The sequence below is a fragment of the Paramormyrops kingsleyae genome, chromosome 16 (genome assembly GCF_048594095.1).
Source record: "Paramormyrops kingsleyae isolate MSU_618 chromosome 16, PKINGS_0.4, whole genome shotgun sequence".
Taxonomy (NCBI): domain Eukaryota; kingdom Metazoa; phylum Chordata; class Actinopteri; order Osteoglossiformes; family Mormyridae; genus Paramormyrops; species Paramormyrops kingsleyae.
The window spans coordinates 12,210,107-12,233,485 of record NC_132812.1 but is presented as its reverse complement, the minus strand read 5'-3'; the positions used below and the strand labels follow the sequence as shown (position 1 = coordinate 12,233,485).

General features: G+C 41.6%; 1 protein-coding gene across 1 annotated transcript; it reads right to left on the bottom strand.

Moving 5' to 3' along the window:
- Positions 1-15,878: 15,878 nt before the first annotated feature.
- Positions 15,879-22,608, bottom strand: cxcr2 (chemokine (C-X-C motif) receptor 2). The gene is made up of 2 exons (XM_023841872.2): positions 22,454-22,608; positions 15,879-18,806 (listed from the first exon to the last, which is right to left on the bottom strand). Exon 2 carries the CDS (start codon positions 18,804-18,806, stop codon positions 17,757-17,759), a length of 1,050 nt encoding a protein of 349 aa, XP_023697640.1. The 5' UTR covers positions 22,454-22,608; the 3' UTR covers positions 15,879-17,756.
- Between the last annotated feature and the right edge of the window lie 771 nt (positions 22,609-23,379).

Genomic DNA, 23,379 nt, shown 5'->3' with positions numbered 1-23,379 from the left:
TTGACTCGATGCTATACTCTGATTAAAAAGTGTTCCTTTAATTTTTTTGAGCAGTGTAGATATATATATATATATATATACACTCACCTAAAGGATTATTAGGAACACCATACTAATACGGTGTTTGACCCCCTTTCGCCTTCAGAACTGCCTTAATTCTACGTGGCATTGATTCAACAAGGTGCTGAAAGCATCCTTTAGAAAAGTTGGCCCAAATTGATAGGATAGCATCTTGCAGTTGATGGAGATTTGTGGGATGCACATCCAGGGCACGAAGCTCCCGTTCCACCACATCCCAAAGATGCTCTATTGGGTTGAGATCTGGTGACTGTGGGGGCCATTTTAGTACAGTGAACTCATTGTCATGTTCAAGAAACCAATTTGAAATGATTCGAGCTTTGTGACATGGTACATTATACTGCTGGAAGTAGCCATCAGAGGATGGGTACATGGTGGTCATAAAGGGATGGACATGGTCAGAAACAATGCTCAGGTAGGCCGTGGCATTTAAACGATGCCCAATTGGCACTAAGGGGCCTAAAGTGTGCCAAGAAAACATCCCCCACACCATTACACCACCACCACCAGCCTGCACAGTGGTAACAAGGCATGATGGATCCATGTTCTCATTCTGTTTACGCCAAATTCTGACTCTACCATTTGAATGTCTCAACAGAAATCGAGACTCATCAGACCAGGCAACATTTTTCCAGTCTTCAAGTGTCCAATTTTGGTGAGCTCGTGCAAATTGTAGCCTCTTTTTCCTATTTGTAGTGGAGATGAGTGGTACCCGGTGGGGTCTTCTGCTGTTGTAGCCCATCCGCCTCAAGGTTGTGCGTGTTGTGGCTTCACAAATGCTTTGCTGCATACAGTACCTCGGTTGTAACGAGTGGTTATTTCAGTCAAAGTTGCTCTTCTATCAGCTTGAATCAGTCGGCCCATTCTCCTCTGACCTCTAGCATCAACAAGGCATTTTCACCCACAGGACTGCCGCATACTGGATGTTTTTCCCTTTGCACACCATTCTTTGTAAACCCTAGAAATGGTTGTGCGTGAAAATCCCAGTAACTGAGCAGATTGTGAAATACTCAGACCGGCCCGTCTGGCACCAACAACCATGCCACGCTCAAAATTGCTTAAATCACCTTTCTTTCCCATTCTGACATTCAGTTTGGAGTTCAGGAGATTGTCTTAACCAGGACCACACCCCTAAATGCATTGAAGCAACTGCCATGTGATTGGTTGATTAGATAATTGCATTAATGAGAAATTGAACAGGTGTTCCTAATAATCCTTTAGGTGAGTGTGTATATATATATATATATATATATATATATATATATATATTATGGCATGCCAAACAGGAAATATTTAATCATCTTTGATATATATAGAATGAAACCCGATATATATGGAATGAAACTCGGAATATATGGAATGAAAGTCGATATATATATAATGAAAGCCGATATATATGGAATGAAACCCGATATATATATAAGGAATGAATGTCGATATATATATAATGAAACTCGGAATAAATTAAATGAAAGCCGATATATATACAATGAAACTCGGAATATATTGAATGAATGTTGATATATATACAATGAAACTCAGAATATATGGAATGAAACCTGATATATATGGAATGAAACCCGATATATATGGAATGAAACCTTTTAGCTTTTAGCGTACGAACAACAGTTCTTCAAAATGTAAATTTTACAGACATTCGGTGTAAAGATAGAAATTGTTCATCATATAAACGACAAAGATAATTAAAAAAAAAAAAAAAACTTTTTAGGCAGTTTTGCTCACAAGGACTGCATCCTAACATGTTGTGCTTCTGTTCAGCATCGGGTTTATTATTTATTTTGTTTATTGTTGCTAGTGAACATTTAAAAAATATGTGCGTTAGAAGATCAGTCTGGGATATCATAGTGGGCAGACCCGGCAATTATAATACATAACTCACTGGTCAGTGAGTTATGTATTATAACTCACTGACCAGTGAGTTTCCCGTTTCCAGTACGTCTTTAACTGTGATGACGTGAACAGCCTGCCCACACTGACCTTCGTTATGAATGGAGCCCACCTCCATCTGGAACCTTCTTCTTATGTGCTGTTAGTGGGGATCAATTACACAAATGTTCCATGATAAATTCCCTCCTCAGGCTCAATGCAGATTGTCTAGTGACCTGTGCTTGTCTTTCTAGGGATTCAGTGGAAAATGCAAGAGTGGGATCATGGTATCCCACACAGCCCAACAGAACGACATGCCCTACTGGCCTACTGGATTCTGGGAGGTGTTTTCCTCTGGATGTTCTACACCATGCTTGACCAAGCAAAGGCCACGGTGGGCTTTGCTATGCTGGCTAAGTTATCTGCAGGGTGAACACTCATATCGTCATCATTAACACTTTGAGACTAAAATATCAGACAAAACCGCATCTGTCGCAGTTATATATGCATACACACACACACACACACACACACACACACACACATACACACACACACACATACACAAACACACACACACACACACACACACATATATATATATATATAGTTTTCAACTTACCCCATTTCTTTGACTTAAGTCTAAATACCTCTGGAATCTCTTCGCGTAACATTAAGCAAATGCATGGGAACCTATCCTTTAAAACTGTGTTTCTCAAATATTAAACGTGTGTTACTTATAATTCATATTGCAATCAATTGTAAGGCTGAATAATTATTTTAGTGTTTTTCTTGGAACCAAACCAGCGTGTGGCTCAGTGGGCTAAGCCTGTGTGCCTGTAATCACAAGGTCACCGGTTCAGCCTCAGTATTTCTGTGGGTCCTTGAGCAAGGCCCTTAACCCCCAGCTCCCTGGGTGCCGCTGTGGGTGGCTGCCCTTCATAGGTGGCTTACTCTACAAAGAGCAAGTTGAGGGAGGCGTGAAGGCAATTTCCCCTTGGAGATCAATGAAGTATCTAGAAAAAAAAAAGGTTCCCTAATACAACAAACATAATTTCAACCAACTTTGTTTCTTCCTAAGATGAATCAGCCTCTGTTTACAATGATTACAGATGAACTACCACTCGGAATTCTACTATTAAGTTCTTAAAATAAAAGTAAAAAAATCATTCTAGTGCTACTGGAGACATATCTACAGATGATCAGAACTATTTCACCTTCATCTTCCTTCTCCTTCAAATAGTTCTGAACATGGTCACATTAGAATTGAGTGGAGTCTACCCAGCATCCCAGAGTTGCTTAAAAAGATGTCTAACAATCAAGGCCATCTGTAGGGATTTCAGAGTTTCTGAAGAATTTGAGAGGGATGTTCAAGATGCCTAGTGTTTGCAAATGGAACTGCCCTCTACTGGCCAACTGTGCCCATGACACCTCTTGTCAATAACCTTTTTTGCACCTTCTTCAAGGGGCGGTTGTATCTTTCATCATGTTGATGCCTGATAATGGATATAAAGAGCTGAACACATGGTAGAAAACAAATCGCTACTCCACAGTACCCATAACTGTATTGATTGATACACATAATGTTTTAGGCAAGAGGAAGCAGATATGGTATTTATACAGCAGGCTATGCAAAAGCTTCAAATATTTCTTTGAAAATATATTTTTTTCACATAGCAGATACCACTTCTATTACTGATTACTGTCTTGTTGTACCAGACATGCAACCCAAAAGGACATTTGTAGGAGGAGCAACCTTTCTCTGCACCATTCTTCACACATACTGTATGTAAGGCAAACACATTCTGGCGTTATTGGTCTGTCAATGCAGAACTGTCCATGCTGAAACCTTCTTAAATGAAATGTAGGATTTGGATTTTCTAAAGTAAATGGAAGCGAAAGGTCTTTTCCTTTCAAAACTGAGAAACAGGAGAAGAAAAATATCAGTAACTTAATAATGTGTTTTCTCTGTTCGTATTCAGAGCAAATGCTGAATATGAAGGAGAATTTAATTACCTCCCTGGGCAAAACATTCTGGGAAATAAACCATGGTCACAAAGCCATTACGTAAGTAAACAGCATAGCCGTGCAGTTTATGGCACTTATTAACCCTCTGCTGTACTGTCGATATCAGTAAGCGAAACACTGAGGCTACAGTTCACAGCTGTCTGGTCGCTGCAGAAAACACATGCAGTGTTCAAGGTCCGAGGGGCAGCATCAGTCCCTCACAGGGCGCGGGGCCGGAGTACACCCTGGATGGGATGCCAGTCCCTCACAGGGGACGGACATGCACAGTTATACAGTTATGCCTAATTGTAGTTCTTGTTAATCTTGACCTGAACACTACTTCTCTAGATAGCGATGAATGTTTTTCCTGTATCTGTTACCGTTTTAGTCTCCATTTCCCAGACCATATTGAAGCATTTTTCAAGAAAGCACATCATCTCCACCTCCTGAGGTGGCTGCAGAGTGACTGGCTGCATCACGGTCTGGTTTGGGAACTGCAAGGTCCAAGACCACAAGTCAAGACTGCAGGGGATGATGCATAGAGCAGAGAAAAATCATCAGGATCTCTTTCCCCCGCATCAAGGACATTTTCCACAAACACTGCACCCGCAAACCCTCTACCATTGTAGAAGCCCCTGCGATGGTATGACTATAAAGCCCACTTGACTTGACTTGATTGTGGGACAGTAAGTCTAACCAATACCATCACATTTCTCTAAATCTAACTCTTGTTGCCCTTTTCTTTAGAAAAGATTGCAGAGCACTACTATATCATACCATCCAAAGAAGACATTCTCACCAGCAGTTTTACTGGGCTTTTCACAGGGGTGAGAAGACATTGTGCTCTCACAAATATTTAGAGGAAGTTCACAAGAACTTCCAGCAACCACAAACCTCGCTGACTCACTCATCGCTTCATTAAACCCCAAGTTCTCTGAAAGGCAGCTTGTCGCCAGCATGGCAGCCACATGGCGCAGCTTTAAACCTAAATCTGATTAAATCTACTGTTTTTTCTCTTTTGGGCACCTGTGGTTTGCTGTTTTTGTTCCATTTAAATTGTTTATTCAAGTTGTCTAATGACTGCAAATAGAACATTTTGCAAACTTCAAGGCATGAAAACAAGGTCCAAAGCTTTTAATTGTATTACAGAATTGTAAGATGTAAAATATAAGATGACCATAATTATAAGATTTCAAATTTTGTCAATTCATTTATATTCAAAACACTTTACTGTTAACCTGCTAACCAGCTACCTCATGTCTGTTTTACAAGAGAAGTAGTGAAATACTAAAAATAGTGTAAATAACTGTAATGATGACTAGGTATGATGTTAAACTGCATCCGGTCCTGCAAGTGGTGATGTTGGGGATCAGGCCTAGTGTGGTGCTGAGGTGTCGCCCACTGCATAATGTCACTTGGGTCCCAGTTTGAGGTGGCCCATCCAGGAAGGCACATGGAACCATTTTGCAGTTAGGGGAGCTTCGTAAACTCTGCATTTCGGTGACGCCACTCTCTGAGGTTTGCAGATCGGGGCGTGGCCAGATCTCTGTAGGTAGATACACCTACTTTTGGTCTGGTTGTTCTGATAGATGCCATACTCAGGGAGTAGCTGTTGCTGCAGGCAATATTTGCTTCCATTTGGGAGTCAGGCATCATGACAACTGACTGGAAAATGGGATTTGTAGTCCCTATCTGGAAAGGGAAGGGTGATCTGCAGCAACTACAGGGGGATAACACTGCTTCAGTGCCGGGTTAAAGTCCTTGATAGGGTCATTCTTAACAGGTTCCATGATCACTTGCTTGCCTACCAGTGACCAGAGCAGTTTGGTTTCATGCCTAAGAAGTCTACCATCGACCGCATCCTGGCATTGAGCGTTCTCTTTGAGTGCAGGGACGAAGATCGGCAGAGGTTCTCTGCAGCCTTTGTCAATTTTTGTAAGGCATTTGACTCAGTTGATTAAGTTGCCCTGCGGGACATCCTGAGACTTTGCAGGATCCTCCCAAAGTTGCTGAACATCATGGCCGGCCTGTACACTGGTACCGTGAGTGCTGTGCAGAGTGGAGGGGGAACCTCCACATTCTTACCAGTTGATTATGGGGTTTGCCAGGGGAGTGTTCATGTTCCTACACTGTTCAATACTTGCATGGACTGGGTGTTGGACAGAGTCGTGGGGTCCAGCAGCTGCGGGGCATTTGTTGATGAAGAAAGATCTACTGATCTTGACTTTGCTGACAATGCTGTGATCTTCATGGAGTCAATGGAGGTTCTGATCGGGGCTCTTGAAAGACTGAGGGAGGAGTCTGAGTGTCTGGGATTGCGAGTGTCCTGGATAAAAACCAAGATCCAGGCCTTTAATGACTTCAGTAGTGTGTCTGTCTGTGGAAAAAATGTCCACCTCGTCGAGAGATTCACTTAACTCAGCAGTGACATTCATGTCTCTGGTAACTATTCCTATGAAGTCAGTAGATGGATTGGGAGAGCATGGGGGTCATATGGTCACTCGAAAGGGGTGTGTGGGACTCCCGACATCTTTGCAAGAGGACAAAGGTCTAGGTCCAAGCTCCTGGTGCTCCCTGTCTTGCTGTATAGCTGTAAGATGTGGATGCTATCCAGTGAGCTGAGACGAAGACTGGATTCCTTCCTGTCCCAACCTCACCTGACCAGACCTGTTACAGAATACAGCCAGAGGTACACTATATGGACAAAAGTATTAGGACACCTGGCCATTAATATTCTGGCATCTCATTCTAAATTCATAGGCACCAATATGGAGTTGGTCCCCCATTTGCAGCTATAACAGTTGGTACTCTTCTGGGAAGGCTTTCCACAAGAGTTTAGAATATCTGTAGGAATTTTTGCTGTCATCCAGATGAGCATTTGTGAGGTCAGGCACAGATGTTGGACATGAAGGCCTGGCTCATAATCTCCGTTCTAGTTCATCCTAAAGGTGTTAGATGGGGTTGAGGTCAGGACTCTATGCGGCACCATCAAGTTTTTCCACACCAAACTCAGCCAACCATGTCTTTATGGATCTTGGTTTGTACACTAGGGCACAGTCATGCCGGAACAGAAAAGGGCCTTCCCTAAACTATTTCCACAAAGACAGAAGCATAGAATAGTCCAAAATGTCTTGGTATGCTGAAATTTTAGAGCAGGGGTGGGTAATTTTATCCACAAAGTGCTAGTGTGTGTGCAGGTTTCTGGAATAACCATTTGGTCAGCTGTTCAAACCCAGAAACAATCTGCAAACACAGTGGCTCTTTCTGGATAAGATTGCCCTCCCCTGCATCAGAGGAAGTAAGGAGCCTAACCCAACCTCTGAATAACAGCCCCATACTATTATCCCTCTTTAGTGGTGGGCAGGGTTCCACTAATCCACTAAATGCTAATTAGCAAAGGTAACTTTTTCCTTAGCAGATTAGCGTTTTTCTAAATTAAATTCTGCTAACTGTAAATCTGTAATTTTTTGCAGGTAAAGTAAATAAAGTTTCAAGGTCAAAGACATTTGTAAACCCTAAAACCATACATTTTTGTTCATGTTATGTTGTGAGGGTATCTGCAACAATCTATTTGGTGCACTGTTGGCGGACGTGTAAACACAAGAAATGATCGGTTGATAACTCATAAAATTTAAGCTAGTCTTTGGTAAATATAGGTGAACAAAGATAAAAGTCCATTTTACTGAGGTACCCTGAACTAAGTGGAGGACAGGGGCCTATATCACAAAGCTGGATTACTCGCTTAGCTCGATAGTGTGTTGGAATTAAGGTACCCTACTTTAAATTAATTTTATCTTCGTTCACTTACATTTAGCCCAGGCTACCTTAAATCTGACAAGTTATCCAGCTATGCAAGAAATCCTGCTCTGTGATACAGGCCCTCATTGTATTTTCCAGGTTCTGATTGACAGAGCAATAGACCAATAAAGAGCTGAGACCCCCCTTCCTAGTTCCAGGTAAATGGTGCCATATTTGTAGTCCAGAGGCAGCTTTTCTGAGGGCAAAATGCCAGCATGGGTGAGCTGTGAAATAGGGCTTCTCCAACAAAAACAATTATATCTTCCAAATGGAGTATAATAGAAAGAGAATTTCAGAGGGCATTTATTCCAGAGACTCTACAGAATCCAGAATTCTACTCTATTGGGTACGTCCTAAATATCCCTTTGTAATCACTATAATCTGACCAATGGGACTTCAGTGTTAAACAGGTTAAAATTTTAGCTCTATAGGTATGTTTTTAAAGGTTTCAGAGCCAAAATCCAAACTGAAGCTAAATTTGTAAACTAAAAGTTAGCAGTTAGCAGTTATCGTTAGCTTCCGCTAATTGTGTTAGTGGTTTATCAGTTTAGTGTTATCAAATTAAACTTGGGAGTTTGTGGATTAGCAGTTATCGAAGCTAACTTTTCGGTTAGCTGGGTCCACCACTATCCCTCCTCTACCAAATTTTACAGGTGGCACGCTGCAGTCAGACAAGCGACGTTCTCCTGGCTTCCACGAAACCCAGACTCGTCCATCAGACTGACAAGCAGAGAAGCGTGATTCATCACTCCACAGAACATGTTTCTACTGCTCCAGAGTCCAGTGGCAGTATGTATCACACCACTTCACCCAACACTTGGCATTGTGCTTGGTGATGTGAAGCTTGCATGCACCTGCTCAGCCATGGAAGCCCATTCCATAAAGCTCCTGGCACACAGTATTTATGCTGGGGTTAATGCCAGAGGAAGTTCAGAACTTCGCAGTTACTGAGTCTACAGAGCATTGGCATCTTACTCACTATGAGCCTCAGCACACGGCGATCCCGCTCTGTGACTTTACATGGTCAGCCATGGCTGAGTTCCTGTTGTCCCTAAATGCTTCCACTTTGCAATAGTACTACTTACTGTTGACCGTGGAACATCTAGTAGGGAAGAAATCTCACAAACTGACTTATTGCAAAGGTGGCATCCTATGACAGCACCATGTCCTGTCCTGTACCCTGTCATTATTCTCAAGATCAAACATAGAAAATTTCCCCAAATAAGTGTAACTCCTTCCATCTGCCCGTGGATCTATAATTCCCAGCTTTATAGCAGCTGCTGGACTTTCTCCTATTGACTGTCCACTGCTTGTACCAATGAATCACACCACTGTCTTGCTTCTATTCTCTTCTTCAGTGAATAAGCCAGGAAAGCACAATGGTCCTGAGTAGACCATGTGATCAGCCCTTTGTCTTGTGCTAACGCGGTGTGGTTTCATCTTCCTGCCATTGTTGTTTTGGCAAAACAATCGCAAAACCACAGACGTGGAGGTAGACAGCTTGGATTAAACTGCATACCTTGGCAAATCCCCCTTCTTTAAAGTATGCAGTGTTTTGATGCACTGGATGAATAAAGGGTATGCTGCATCTGCTAATTTTCTTTAGGAATAGCAAATTCAATCTGATAAAAAAGATATTGAAAATGACCTTCTGTCATGATACATGCAATTGAGCACTTGATACATGCAACACTTTATAAAGTTGAAGCTTCTGACTGTAGTTGTATATTTTTTATGGAAGAAATAAATAAGTCTATTTTTTTCTTGTTTTTTCTGTTTCATTGGCACACTTTTTATGAGTAGAATCCAGCAATGGGAATGAAGAGGGATGGCTAGGCTGCCCGTTTGCCGATTGGCCTCTGTTTACATGGCCCCGGGGCCCTGTGCCAGCTGGAATGGGGCCCTCTGCATTGCTGCCTTTGAAAACTCTCCAGCATGTTGAGGTAGTGTCTCACCAGGCTTCAGTGCGACCTGCCTCTTCTGCTCTCATTTAGACAGAGTGTAATCCTGTAATCCTGTCAGGGCTACAAAGCACCACAAAGTGAGGCTGCTGGAATCCAGACCAGGGGCTACTGCAAAGCTTTACTCTTAATCAATGAAAACTTTATTGACATTACCCGACATTTCTTTGCTGTCATTAAAGCCCAGAATCTTATTTCTTCAATTTAATAAATATTCTTAGTATATAATCCACACCCTGCTCTACAGTTTTCAAAACCAATATGCAGGCCCACTGTCTTGTGGGGACAACTGGGAAAACTGTGGGTGACAGAAATGAAACAACCCCAGTGAATTCTGGGGAATTTTCTGAAAAAAATTCTGGGGATTCACCCACAACTCCCCCTCCACCCCATCCTGCAACACTCTACTTCAGCAAAAATGAAAAAAATAGCCCCAGGGCAGGCCACAACCTTATTTTTTCAGAAGTTCTCACACACCAGCCAACCACTGGACCCTGCTAATTTAAGACGGGCAGGAAATACCACACTGATAGCGATGGCGTGCCCCTGGTGGAACTCCAACGAGTCAACAAAGCACCACTTGTAAGGAAGAGCAGAAAACTGGCTTTCAAGCCAAGGAGTAGGGGGAGATCCACTTGGTATATGAGATCTGCTGGGATCAGGACCCGCTTGGTCCCTGAGATCTGCTGGGATCAGGACCCGCTTGGTCCCTGAGAGCTGCTGGGATCAGGACCCGCTTGGTTCCTGAGATCTACTGGGATCTGGATCCACTCAGCCTCTGGGCACAGCTGGGATCTGGACCTGCTCGGTCCCTGAGAGCTGCTGGGATCAGGCAGGTTAATCTGTAACTGCTCCTGCAGTCTCCTTCTCCCAAGAGCCTTTTGATGGCAGCATTATCTTCTTCCTGTCACTGCTCAGTCTACGTGTTGCTTTAGCTTAAAGATACAAGCACATCATTCTGCCATCTCACGACAATTGAATTTCAGATCAAAATAACTGAGACAGAAGGTCATGACTGTCTGTGCCGATAATGTGTGCTGTATATAATATTATGTTGTACACTGTCTTTCGATAGTATGTTTTTTACATAGCCTTTATTTATCCCTTCTTTTATTCTACTCCCCCCAAATTAATTCAATTTGATTTATCTTTGCTCTTTTATACAGTTGCAGGAGAGAACAGGGGCATTTCTAGCTATTGGAAAAAACTAGGGGCTGAGTCAAGTTAACACGGGGCTTGACTTTTTGTTGTTTTATTTTGAAGGACGACGGGCATCAGCGGTAAAATACCTAGGGCTAGACTTAAAATACTCGGGGCTGTAGCATCAATGTGTCCAAAGTTTAGGGCAAAAGTTCATCTGAGTGGGTGATCAGCTTTATGTTGCTTAGAGACAGAGGTGGATGTCTGTAAACAGAGGTCAATAGTTCAGGTCCAGAAAGTAAAACTCCAAACCAATATTTTGTTTCTGGTGCAGGCCTTCCTTCCAACATGTGATGCCACACATTTCTGTACCTCAGCCACTTGGTGCAGTGGTTGGCACTGTGGCATCACATCACTGACACCAGGGTTTGTGTCTTCTTCTGGCTTTATGTGCAGAGTTTGCATGCTTTCCCCATATCATTGTGGGCTTTCTTCTTGGTTCTTGCGTTTCCTCCACAATCCAAAACATACTGATTGTAACTGCTACATTGCCCATTGTGTGTGTGGGAATGGTGTGTGAGATCTTGATACAGCAAATCATGATGCTACTACAGTACCACCATTCCTAACCTCTGGCATGAAGCTTGTACTCTGGAATGCATTGTTTTGGATTTTTCCAGACATAACAGGACCCAAGTCAGCCAGAATGTACCTCTTTTGACACATATATCTGTTGCAGAACACCCAAGAATCATGCAGGTCAATTTTGTTATATATCCTAGCTATGCTGCCAAATACCCATTTCTGATGTTGGGGTCATGAACTCCTCAGCAGAGATAAAAGCATTTTGTAGATTCCTGGATGTTGTTCCAGGCACCTTGCAAATTCCTGGATGATTTTTGTAACTTTCTGGACAGATTTTGACAGAATATGCTCTTTTTTCATCGAGATAAAAATTTGCATTTAACATGACATGACGTGGTGACAACTTGCCAGATTTGGCCTAAGGGCCAATCCAAATGTAGCCTGACTGTTTAAGTATTCATACAGCTCTTTTTATATCAATTGATTTGGAATTATTTATGGGTCAGATTTGTGTTTTCAAACCTGAGAATCCATGCACCACTGATGTCCCTGGTCATACCTTTACTAAAAACATGTAAACATTCTGAAAATCAGACAGGATGAAAACTACCCTTGTTATTTGTGGTATTTGAAACTCGTTGTGTGTCTCCATGGTGCCTTTTGCCATGACAACGGTACATTTGCTTGGACACCCTGTGCTTCCAACCTCTGAGCCTCACCCCAGGACCTCTGTCATGTGAAAGAGGCCATCAGTGGGCCCACTGTTGGCTGTAATGTTTGCACCTGCTAACATACCCGGGCAGACAGAAGGATATTGCTTTCCTCCATCACAAGAGAAAGCACATGTCAGATCTACCCTGATAAGCTGCTCCACCAGAACAGAGTCTGAGCTTCCAGGTCTGATATGCTTTGGCATTTTTTGAAACATATTCACAAGATATGGCCTGGCCACAAAACAGTATGATATTGTATTAAAAATATTATAACTGGTGTCCGATTTTGCTTTGTGATGTTATGATTGGCTTCATTTCCAAGCTATATAATCTGCAGTATTAGTGTGAATGTTTTATATGTATGTTTTTATGTATATTTTTGCTAACGGTTTAAAGTTTTTCCTCTGTTCGATTTTATACTCACAAGCAATATGCCAGGTGTGCAGGCGGGAGAATGTATAGCAGTGACCCAGCTGGGTGGGCATTTTGATTACTGATCCACAATTGTATGGATTGGTACATCATCCCGGTAATAGACTATGTTCAAACAAGCTGAAGGCCTGCGGGAAAGATAATGGGGAACGCCATCAGACACTGGCGAGATGACATCCGCACGTTCCACAGTCTACAAGCAAAGGCACTAATGTCTACCATCATGCCGGACTTCCAGGGAAAGTGCTTTCTGTCTTTCAGTCTTCAGTGTTGCTATAGAGAATCAGTGAATCGATGAAGGGGCTCCACTGGTGCCCGGAAGCATCAGATGCTATCGCTACTGTCACATCCTCAACTGTGGTTTATTAAGCAACTTTTGTGCTGTCTCAGGGAATGTGGTAACAGCAGGAAGGGCAGACAGAGGTGTGGAACATTTTTGCTAGGATACAACCCAATTACAAGAGGAACACTGGGACAATGAATTCTATACTAATAATATTGTAAAGCGCTAATTTTTCATTGTGCTACACAAATCTTCAGATGGAGAAAATGATGCATGAACCACTGTCTGAGTGAGGCAGGCCTTGCTATGTGTGTGTGGTGTGTGTGTGTGGGGGGGGGGGGGGGGGGAACTGATCTCCATCTCTGACGCTAGGGTTAATGGGTGCCTTATATACTGGAAAGATTGCAAAACACTGTGGCAATTGCCATGTCAGTCTCTGCCCGCTTGCTCGGAGAAACCAATGGAAATTTCTCAAGATGTCAGAGTCCTGTAACTTGTCGGATTTAAGGTACCCAAGCCTAAATGGACTTCACCTTCATTCTTACATTTACCCCATACTACCTTAAATCCAGGGCCGTGCAGAGACGTTTAAAGGGGCGGGTGCTCAAAGTAAAAAAAAAATAGAACAAGCTGAATAACAACAACTCACATTCATGACGAATCTAATATGGAATTATGTGGATATCCATATTAGATCGTTTTCAGTGAAATAAAAGCCCTCCAGAAAAGAAGGGAAAAGTCCTGTAACTTACTTTAAAACAAAACATGTTCCCTAAAACGGTGGACAGAGCTACAGACCCCCTTGTAACACCCTTACCCAGTTAGCTAGCAGTTAATGACCACCACTACTTGTGCAGTTCATAAAAGGACAGGTAATGTTTGTCGCGCTGTTGCACAAACAGCACGCTCATTTATTTCAATTGATTTGTTGTTATAGACTATAGTGTGCACTGTACACCCTATTTACTGTTTTGTTGCAGTCTGCACCTTCCAATTAATTTGCCTGCTTCTCCTCCAGCTCCGCACCACCCAGCCTGCAGAAAACGCGCGTGCACTTTGCGAGCTCGTACCCGGCTCGTAACGAGCGCGCTCTGCCCTCAAGGGCCAGCATTGGTTAATGGCAGTCATGTGACTGATGCAAGCCAGATCCTTTTATTTAGCAAAATTGAGATTAATAGTTACATTTTATTGCTGAGGGGCAAAGACAGGGCTCCATAGGCACATACACATAAAAAAAAAAACAAAAAAGAACAACAACAGCAAAAAAAAACCCAAGAAAATGGCACTTGAGGCATCCTGGAGGAAAGGGGCGGGTGCTCAAGCACCCTCCGCCCCCCCCCCCCCCTGCACGTGCCTGCTTAAATCTGACAAGTTATCTGGTTAATCCTGCCCCATGATACAGGCTCCAGGTCAACTTCGGTGCAGCTAATGGGGGGAGAATGTATCATGATCAGTATGGGTCAAAAAGTGCGACACTGCGACATTAAACGTGATGTTTCCGTTTATCATGCCTCTGTGCTGCAATGTTTTTATAGAAAGAGAAACACTGATGTGATCAGCTTAGTGCGGATTTCCTTTTTGATGCTCTGGTGTCCTTATCAAATCTTACATCAAATGGCTTCCCATTTCACTTTTCACATTGCTGTTTGAAATATGTAGAAAAAATGCTCCTTTTAAGATCAAATGACTTGACATCGGGCTCCAAACAGCACAATAATAAGTCAAAATAAACTGAATATAGGCAAAAACATCCATTCATTCAGGGTATACTCACACCTATGGATAATCCGGTAACTCCAATTAGCCTCCGTATGTTTTTGGACTGTGGGGGGAAACTGGAGTATCTGGGGGAAACCCCACAATGACACGGGGAGAACATGGCATCTCCATGCATGGAACCCTGATGGAGACTTGAACCCAGGTCCCAGCAATGTGACATGACACTGGACCGCCAAGCCACTTCAAAGCGAGAAAAAAAATCCTTTTTGCAGTTTTAATTTTAGAACGCTGAAAAAATATAGGGGAAGAACCAAGAAAATTAATCCATAATTCAAGCCGGCATTACTTAGAACTAGTGTAGCTTGAGTATGCTGTCACTTTAAACAAGCTGGCTGATCTTGAAGTAAATAGGTATACATCCATAATTCAAGCCGGCATTACTTAGAACTAGTGTAGCTTGAGTATGCTGTCACTTTAAACAAGCTGGCTGATCTTGAAGTAAATAGGTATAAATCCATAATTCAAGCCGGCATTACTTAGAACTAGTGTAGCTTGAGTATGCTGTCACTTTAAACAAGCTGGCTGATCTTGAAGTAAATAGGTATACATCCATAATTCAAGCCGGCATTACTTATAACTAGTGTAGCTTGAGTATGCTGTCACTTTAAACAAGCTGGCTGATCTTGAAGTAAATAGGTATACATCCATAATTCAAGCCGGCATTACTTAGAACTAGTGTAGCTTGAGTATGCTGTCACTTTAAACAAGCTGGCTGATCTTGAAGTAAATAGGTATAAATCCATAATTCAAGCCGGCATTACTTATAACTAGTGTAGCTTGAGTATGCTGTCACTTTAAACAAGCTGGCTGATCTTGAAGTAAATAGGTATACATCCATAATTCAAGCCGGCATTACTTAGAACTAGTGTAGCTTGAGTATGCTGTTACTTTAAACAAGCTGGCTGATCTTGAAGTAAATAGGTATACATCCATAATTCAAGCCGGCATTACTTAGAACTAGTGTAGCTTGAGTATGCTGTCACTTTAAACAAGCTAGCTGATCTTGGAGTAAATAGGTATAAATCCATATTTAATTTAAACGTAGTTCTTGAGTAGCTCTACAGCACTGCTCAGAGGATACAATGTAAAACAAGGAACTGAAATCATAACAATGACTGCAACTGAAATTTTCCAGCATTTATTGACAAGTGAAAGTAGTCAACAGAGTACTCTCATACACTCAATGGCATTTTGCAACATATACTTTATATAAAAAACAAGGGGGGGGGGTTCAAGATAGTAAAAGAGTCGGCTAGAGAGAGAAACAGAGAAAGAGACAAGAATCTTCTTTCATTTTCTTTGTAGGTGAAGCATATTAGGCCATTTTTCATTGAATAAAAAAATATGGTATATTTAAAAAAAAATTATGCCTTGTGCGGTTCTTAAATCAAGCAACTTGCTTAAGCTTGTTAATGAATCTTGAACAAGTTTTCAGGGGAAAAGGCATGGTAAAATTAATAAGTTGTCTAATGTGGCTTGTTTTACCAGTAAACCGGTCAATTATAAGATCTTCTGACTAATTGAGATATATAAGATAGATCAATATAAGAATATACCACAAATTCAAAGAGAGAAACCAGTAAACAATTTTTTTTTTAAAAAAGATAATATAGAGATATTAAAGATAAGATTTTACATATTGGCAAACACATAACGATTTGCAGTGTAGCAAGCATTTTATACAGTTTTATTTACTGACAGAATAAAGGCAATACAACAGAAAACAGGGTTTTTTACTTGTCAAAAGAAAGCCACCCACATTTTTAAAATGGTCTTTATAAATTCACTTCAGTATCACCAAAAATTCCATATGCATATAAATTTGCATGACAAAATACATATCAACAGATTTGAGATTTGAAGAGCCAGGAGCTACACTATTTGTGAAAAAATTTGGTCCAAAATCTTTAAAATTTGGGTTGTGACTAAGGAAAATGTGGGTCTTGAATCTAAACCAGTTCAAGACCACTGACTTAGTACACGCATCTTAGCTGTTCTAACGATTATTTCAACTGTAACTTGTTGCATGTAGTTCTTTGAGTTCCTTTGCTGTGGGACTGGTAGAGCTTTGGTGCTGTAGAGGAGCTTATCAGTGTTCACATGCTGCTGTAAGACCTCAAGCACAGGTAGGTACATCTTCAGAATATGAAATGAGTAATATCCTTTACAGCCTTAAACTAAAATCACTTTTAATATGACATGGTTTCCAGGACATGTGTGGAAGACAGAACAATAGATTATTCTCACAGTTTACTGCAATAAATGTGAATGCAAATGTCAAAGTGATGACGTGTTTGTAACTGTGACCTCACTGTCTGTTTCCTTTGTGTCTGTATTAACAAGAACTTTGTCTTGATGAAGAGGAAGTAGAATTATTAATTTCACAAAAGAATCTGGTACAGAATATATCTACTTGGCCTCAGTTGTGATCCTTGTTGGCAGGATTGGCATCGCGGCCACTGGAAAAAAAACTCACACTGCACAGCTGCACTCAGGTTCTCATCCCTGAGGTGGTTTGCCATGTGATGGGTGTGGCAACGCACTGTATCAGTGCATGCTCCTTACCTCATTCTAAGTGAAGATATTTAGGTCAGATAAAACACTTAACCCTAAGTCTTAGCATCTTTTCAACAGAAATCTCCATATTACACTGTGTTTCCACCTTGTCTACCTACCATACGTCCCACAGAATGACAAGAGACAAAACAAAACAACCGTGCTGCAGAGAGTAAGATATGCTATTAAAAATGTTACAAATACAAAGCTGAACCCTTACTTATTGTTTACATTCACATAGCACTATGTATATAAACTGCTGTGTTCCCCCCCACCCCCAGTTTCATGCTGTACTCTGTATTGTAGTCTAAGTATTGTAAAAACCCTCCATTGTCATTCACTATCTGTATGTTACACATGGTCCTTGGGAAATGTTATTTCACTATATACCTGTATATGGATGGCATGACAATACAGCCCACTTGACTTCACTTAATATGACATGACATGACATGACATGACATGACTTGACTTGACTTGATATGACGACTTGATTTGACTTTACTTTTGGAGTCAGTGGGCCAAGTGCTGAACTGATTATCGGGTGATAGAAGTGTTCCCAGAGAAAGAGTATACTGAGTTCTTCCTGTAGGTGGACAGGACCTTCTTGTTAATGAGCCCGTGCTTGAAGAGCGTAGTGAGAAGCTCGTCACGGAACTTCTGCCCGATGAAGGCATACAGGACGGGGTTGACAGCACAGTGCGAGAAGGCCAGGATCTCCGTCACCATGAGGCTAAATGCCACTTGTTGCCTGAGATCACAGGATTCGTCGAGCAGGTTTCCTCGCATCAGGATATCGACGAGGACGGCGATATTGTAGGGGAGCCAGCAGAGTACGAAGGCCAGCACCACGGACAGGATTACTCTCATGGCCTTGTGCTTCTGACTGTTGCGTGATCGGTAAAGCGTGCAGGAAGTGCTGCCATAGCAAAAAATCATGACCATCAGTGGGATGAAGAAACCCACAATATAGCGTAGGAGCCTCATGCTCAGCTGCCATTGCTCCATTTTCTTGCCCGTCACGTTGTCATGGCACACATACCTGGGTGAGCCAGAGGGCTGGAAGGCCTCCTTATGGATGCAGACCGGCAGAGCGAGCATCCCCGCCACCAGCCACACGAGGGCACACACTGCACTCACTAGGTGGCGCTTGTGCACGATCACCTGCGTGGCTTTCACGATGGCCAGGTAGCGGTCAACGCTGATGCTGCCCAGCAGCAGGACGCCGCCGTAGAAGGTCGTCTCCTGCAAGCCAGATGCAAGTCTGCAAAGCGTGGTGCCGAAGATCCACTCGGAGTGAACGTAGACGGCCCACAGGGGGAGGGTCAGGGAGAAGAGGAGGTCAGCCAGGGCCAGGTTCATCAGGTACACATCTGTGGAGGTCTTCCTTCTCTCCATACAGCATATCACATAGATGACAAGGCTGTTCCCCAGCAGACTGACAAGGACCACTATGATGTAGGTGACGGCCAAGCCTGTACTGTTCAAATCCATATTGTTGTTGTGGCAGGGTGCCGCTCCATCGAGATAGTAGTAAGTGTCATTTTCATCCGATGTGTTAAATTCCATGACGACCATACCTGTCATCTGTTGGGAAATATTAAAATATGCATTAATTAATGGCATTCAGTACTAATAAGGGTGACCAGATAATCCACATCAGGGATGATATTTTGAGCTAAAACATGATTTGGAAACTACCAGGATTAAAAAGACCAGGATCTCATTTAAGTGCTGAGTTCTTGCTGTGTGCTGATTGGTCAGTCTCCTATAATCATGCATGTGTCACTAATGGTAATGTGAAACAGCTGGATGAATCTTTCAATCAAGGAAACAAACCAGTAAAAGCACAAGATGAACTGAACTATTTAGCCAAGCGCAGGAGCCTTTCAATTTTAAAAGCATCCGATAATCCCATTTTGGGTGCTGCAGTGCGCATAACAGTGTGTGTGAGTGTGTGAGAGTGTGTGAGTGTGTGAGTGTGTGTGAGTGTGTGTCCTGCGACTGGCTGGCATCCCCTTCGAGGGTTTTGCCCTGTGCTACCTGGCAAAGGCTTCAAGCCCCTTGTAGTGGACAAACTGTTGCATGCTGCCCGTATCACCCTTCAGTTCTAATGAACATTGTACTGTACATTTTTGTCACACCCAGAATGTAATGCTAATCATAATTTAAATTTGCAATATTGAGAACAAGTGCTTAATTTCATATCGAAAACAGTATTATTGTCATTCGGTAAAAATACTCTTTACTCAGATGTAGTTGGTGTGCAGAATATCAGTCAATAACATCATAACTTCCAGAATTTGAAGTTGTTCATTCGTTATTTGAAGAAAAGTCATTGTTGCCTATTTTGATATTGACAAGTACAGTCAGTCAAGGGTCTTTTTTGCTCTAGTGGTCACTCAACCCAGCCTAAACACAATGACAAAGAATGATCTTTGCCATGTTGGGAAACAAGATATTGTCCTTCTCAGATCCAGTAATTGATTTTTGTCTTCTGTAGGAAACATTCTATTTTTATTAGTTAGGGCTTTACGATGATGTTTTCACCATCAACATTTTATTTATAAAACAAACAAACAAACAAAAAGTTAAGTAACACTTTTATTCCTGGATCTCAGGAGGATATGGGAACAGATGTGATACGTCTGACTTTCGTACAAATCTTTCTCATTTTGAAAACAGGAAAGAGTGTCAAATACAAAGAAAGGTTGACGCGCACGTTTGCATACCGCAGAACGGCTCGGGAAACTGCTAATTTTTTAACTATTTTTGCATCAACTACCAGTAGACATTAAATGATAAGATCTGAACATATTCCGGAAAATTCTCACTGAGCAAAATCTAAACACGAGCCAGGTTTTTTAAAAATCGTACTCCTCTGTAGAAGTCTTCAGAAGTATTAACACAAATTATAATCACCCCTTTGGAACATTACAATGCAGGACGATAAGGACACACGCCACGGTGGGTAGTTGCACAATGTTTAGCGACACGCAAGGATCAAACAGGACCTAGACAGCACCATATTATTTTTTCAACGCTGAATTATAGTTAAATGCGTTGAATTATGGTCAGTGTCAAATTATCAACGTTGAAACTGAATTGAGTTTTGGACAGATTTTCAATATTGAAAAATTGATGGTGGCAAAACCGATATAACCGATATGATGATATAAAGTGAAACATTGAAGATAAACGTTGTTTCAGCCTTTCTGTCTGATATGGAATCAATGTCATTTCAACATATGTGTGCTATCTGGGTATTCACACATGACACAGGCAAGGGCACACACGACAATTGGGAACACAAGTATTAACAATGGCACAAAGGAGGGCTATTTACAGATATCTTCCGGCAAGAATTAAGCATCTCGCTGGCGCTACAATATACTGTACTGCAGATTAAATCCTTCTGACAATGTTGCCCATTCCTCTGCACATGTTACGCTAAGCAATACATCTGCTAACGTCCTGCTACGTCCAATTTCAGGAGTCTTTCGATCATTGTATGTTATTTAATATGGACCTTGTAAATGCGATCCGACTTGACTCGATCTGGGGTGAAAGCTTCACTTGGCGGGGCACAAATAATGCAGGTCTGTATTATACTTATGTATTATGTATATATGAATTAACCGCAAACTAAATCTTATAATTACTTATCGATCCCATGCTAATTCATTATTAATGAATCGTGCCGCATGTTTTATCTCAAGCAGTTGCTGCATTTGTTACTATATCTTTTAATTCTGTGAACTGCCGAAGGAAGTACTGAAGGAACAAGTAATCAATAACACGTGAAAAAAATCTCATGTTTGTTCATCATTAATGAATCTTGACGCATCTTTTCTCTCAAGTAGCGACTACATTTGTTCATTGTTTGTATATGATCTGTACTTCAGTAGTAGCTGAGTTATTGCTAAGTATTTATGCCCGGTCAGGAACAGTATTACCCGATCAGGAGTAACTCGACATTAGACTGTATAGGGATTCTTATAGCATTTAGCCTACTGTGACATCAGTCAAGACATTTGTGGACTGAAGGGAGGGAGGAGGTGGCATAGCTCTGCATTTCTCAATGGCTGCGTGACTGACATTTCGGACAAATATGCTAGTCAAACTAAACAGCTCCAGTTTCAAACAGCATGGTAAGGAAAACGCAGTTTTCTCCGGAAACTCCGTATCATCATGGAAGTGGCCCGCAGTCAGCAGTTTGACGAGAGATTTCCTGTGATGTGCCTCTGGAGTCGTGTCTGTTATTCCTCAGAAACCCCCGCAAAGTGGGGGTAGAATAACAATATAGAGGAGCCAGCAATACAATCTGTAAGGTGCTGGCATGGAAATGTACCCCCCCCCCACACACACACACACACACACACACCATTTTTGTGGGGTTTATTTGAGCTTTGTGTATAATGGCAATCCAAACAAACTCAGAAATGAGAGGATCCTCTCTTTGGCCTCACCAGTGTGAATCCTAATTGTAAGGATAAAACGACAAAGAATTATTTCTATCCTAATTGGTTATGGCTGAATAGCGGCGAGCAGAGGGTATATCACAGAATAATTGCATTTGCATGTTTGCAAGAAATAGATATTCCGTCACCCGCACATGGTCCTGGGCTGACAGACCGACCTCTCAACACCACTCTGCACCATGCCCCTGCTGAACTACTGCATTGTTTATAGATCTGTATACTGCTTATAACTGCTTATATTTGCTGCGCTGCTACTTTAAGCATGGGCAGTACTTCCATGCAGTAATTTAACAGTGTAGTCTACTTCATTGTTTGGTGGAATGTTTATGTTGTGCTGTGTTACACTACATTATGTTAGGCAATAGTTTCCCTTCTGTCTTCCCTCCTCTTAAATTATTGATAATTGTACAGGAATGTTTTGCACTATGTTTGCACTATTATTCCATAACTTTGTCTTTAACACTGTATTGTCTGGCCTGTCATGTTGCACTACGGGTTCAGGAGGAACATTATTTCAGTTTAACTGGCTTTAACTGGCTTGATAGAAACCAAAAATACATCAGTGAAATTTATAAATTAACCATATTATCAGTTATGAATAAGTACAGAATAGCACCAAAGCCTATAATCAAGATGGGTGTGCTTTCATTTGTAGTAGAAACACTGCTCAAAGTTAGTCAATTGAAAAAATGTATACCTAAAAACATTGCAAAAGATGATTCTGAAAGCTATTTTTATGCAAACGTTACTTACTTGTCTCCCAGACGCCCGTTTTCAGAAATCAGAATGCAGTGTAAAATAATGAGTTTTCAGATGAATGTCTTTCCAGATACAGTATGAGGCTGAACTAGGTGAACTCCTAGTTGCTTTTAATCACCTGGTGCACTTCTGCTGCTGCCTCTAGCCGATAGGTCTCTGTAGCTCCTAAGTTGTGGGTCTTTTAACCACCATAAGATAATTGCAGGCTTCCTCAATAACGTGACTGATAAAAGGAGGAGGCGCAAAAGAGATCTAATCACTGACAGAAACTAGTAACTAAGTCATAAACATGGTTCATTGAAAACATGTTTAAATTCATTGCTGGACTGCTAATATGTTTCCGATTGCAGCTAATTCATGTGTACAGTACACTGTGATTTTACATTGCAAGCTGAAAATCAGTGTTCGGTTTTGCTATGACAATAGGCAAGCTGGGATTCCGGAAGACGCTGCTGTTTAATTGTATCTTTGACCTAAAAGCCACCAGGCGTCATAATGTGTAAAGAAGAACTTTAATCCAAGTTCTAGTACTTGAATTCTGCAGAATATAGGACTTATCTTCACAATCATCTGTGTTTAGCAGATAGATAGAATAATATAACAATAACAAGCTGAATATAACTGTTTTTTTTTTTTGTAATTGTCCTCACAATTATTAATGTACACGGCAGTTTGTTGGGTAGCAGTGTTGCCTCACATCTCCAGGGATGGGGAGTTCAAATCCCTCCTCCATCCCGTCTGTGGAGTTTCCATGTTCTCTCCATGTCATTTGTGTTTCCTCACACAGTTAAAACAGTTGAAAGACTAACAAGTTAGACCAATTTGCACCTCCAAATTCGCCCATAGGGTGTAAGTGTGTGTGTGCCCTGGGATGGACTGTCACCTGTCCACGGTGTACTCAAGCCTCGTGCTGTATGCTG

Excerpts from the sequence above, each read along its gene's own strand:
- cxcr2 (XM_023841872.2), bottom strand. The coding sequence starts at position 18,806 with ATGACAGGTATGGTCGTCATGGAATTTAACACATCGGATGAAAATGAC.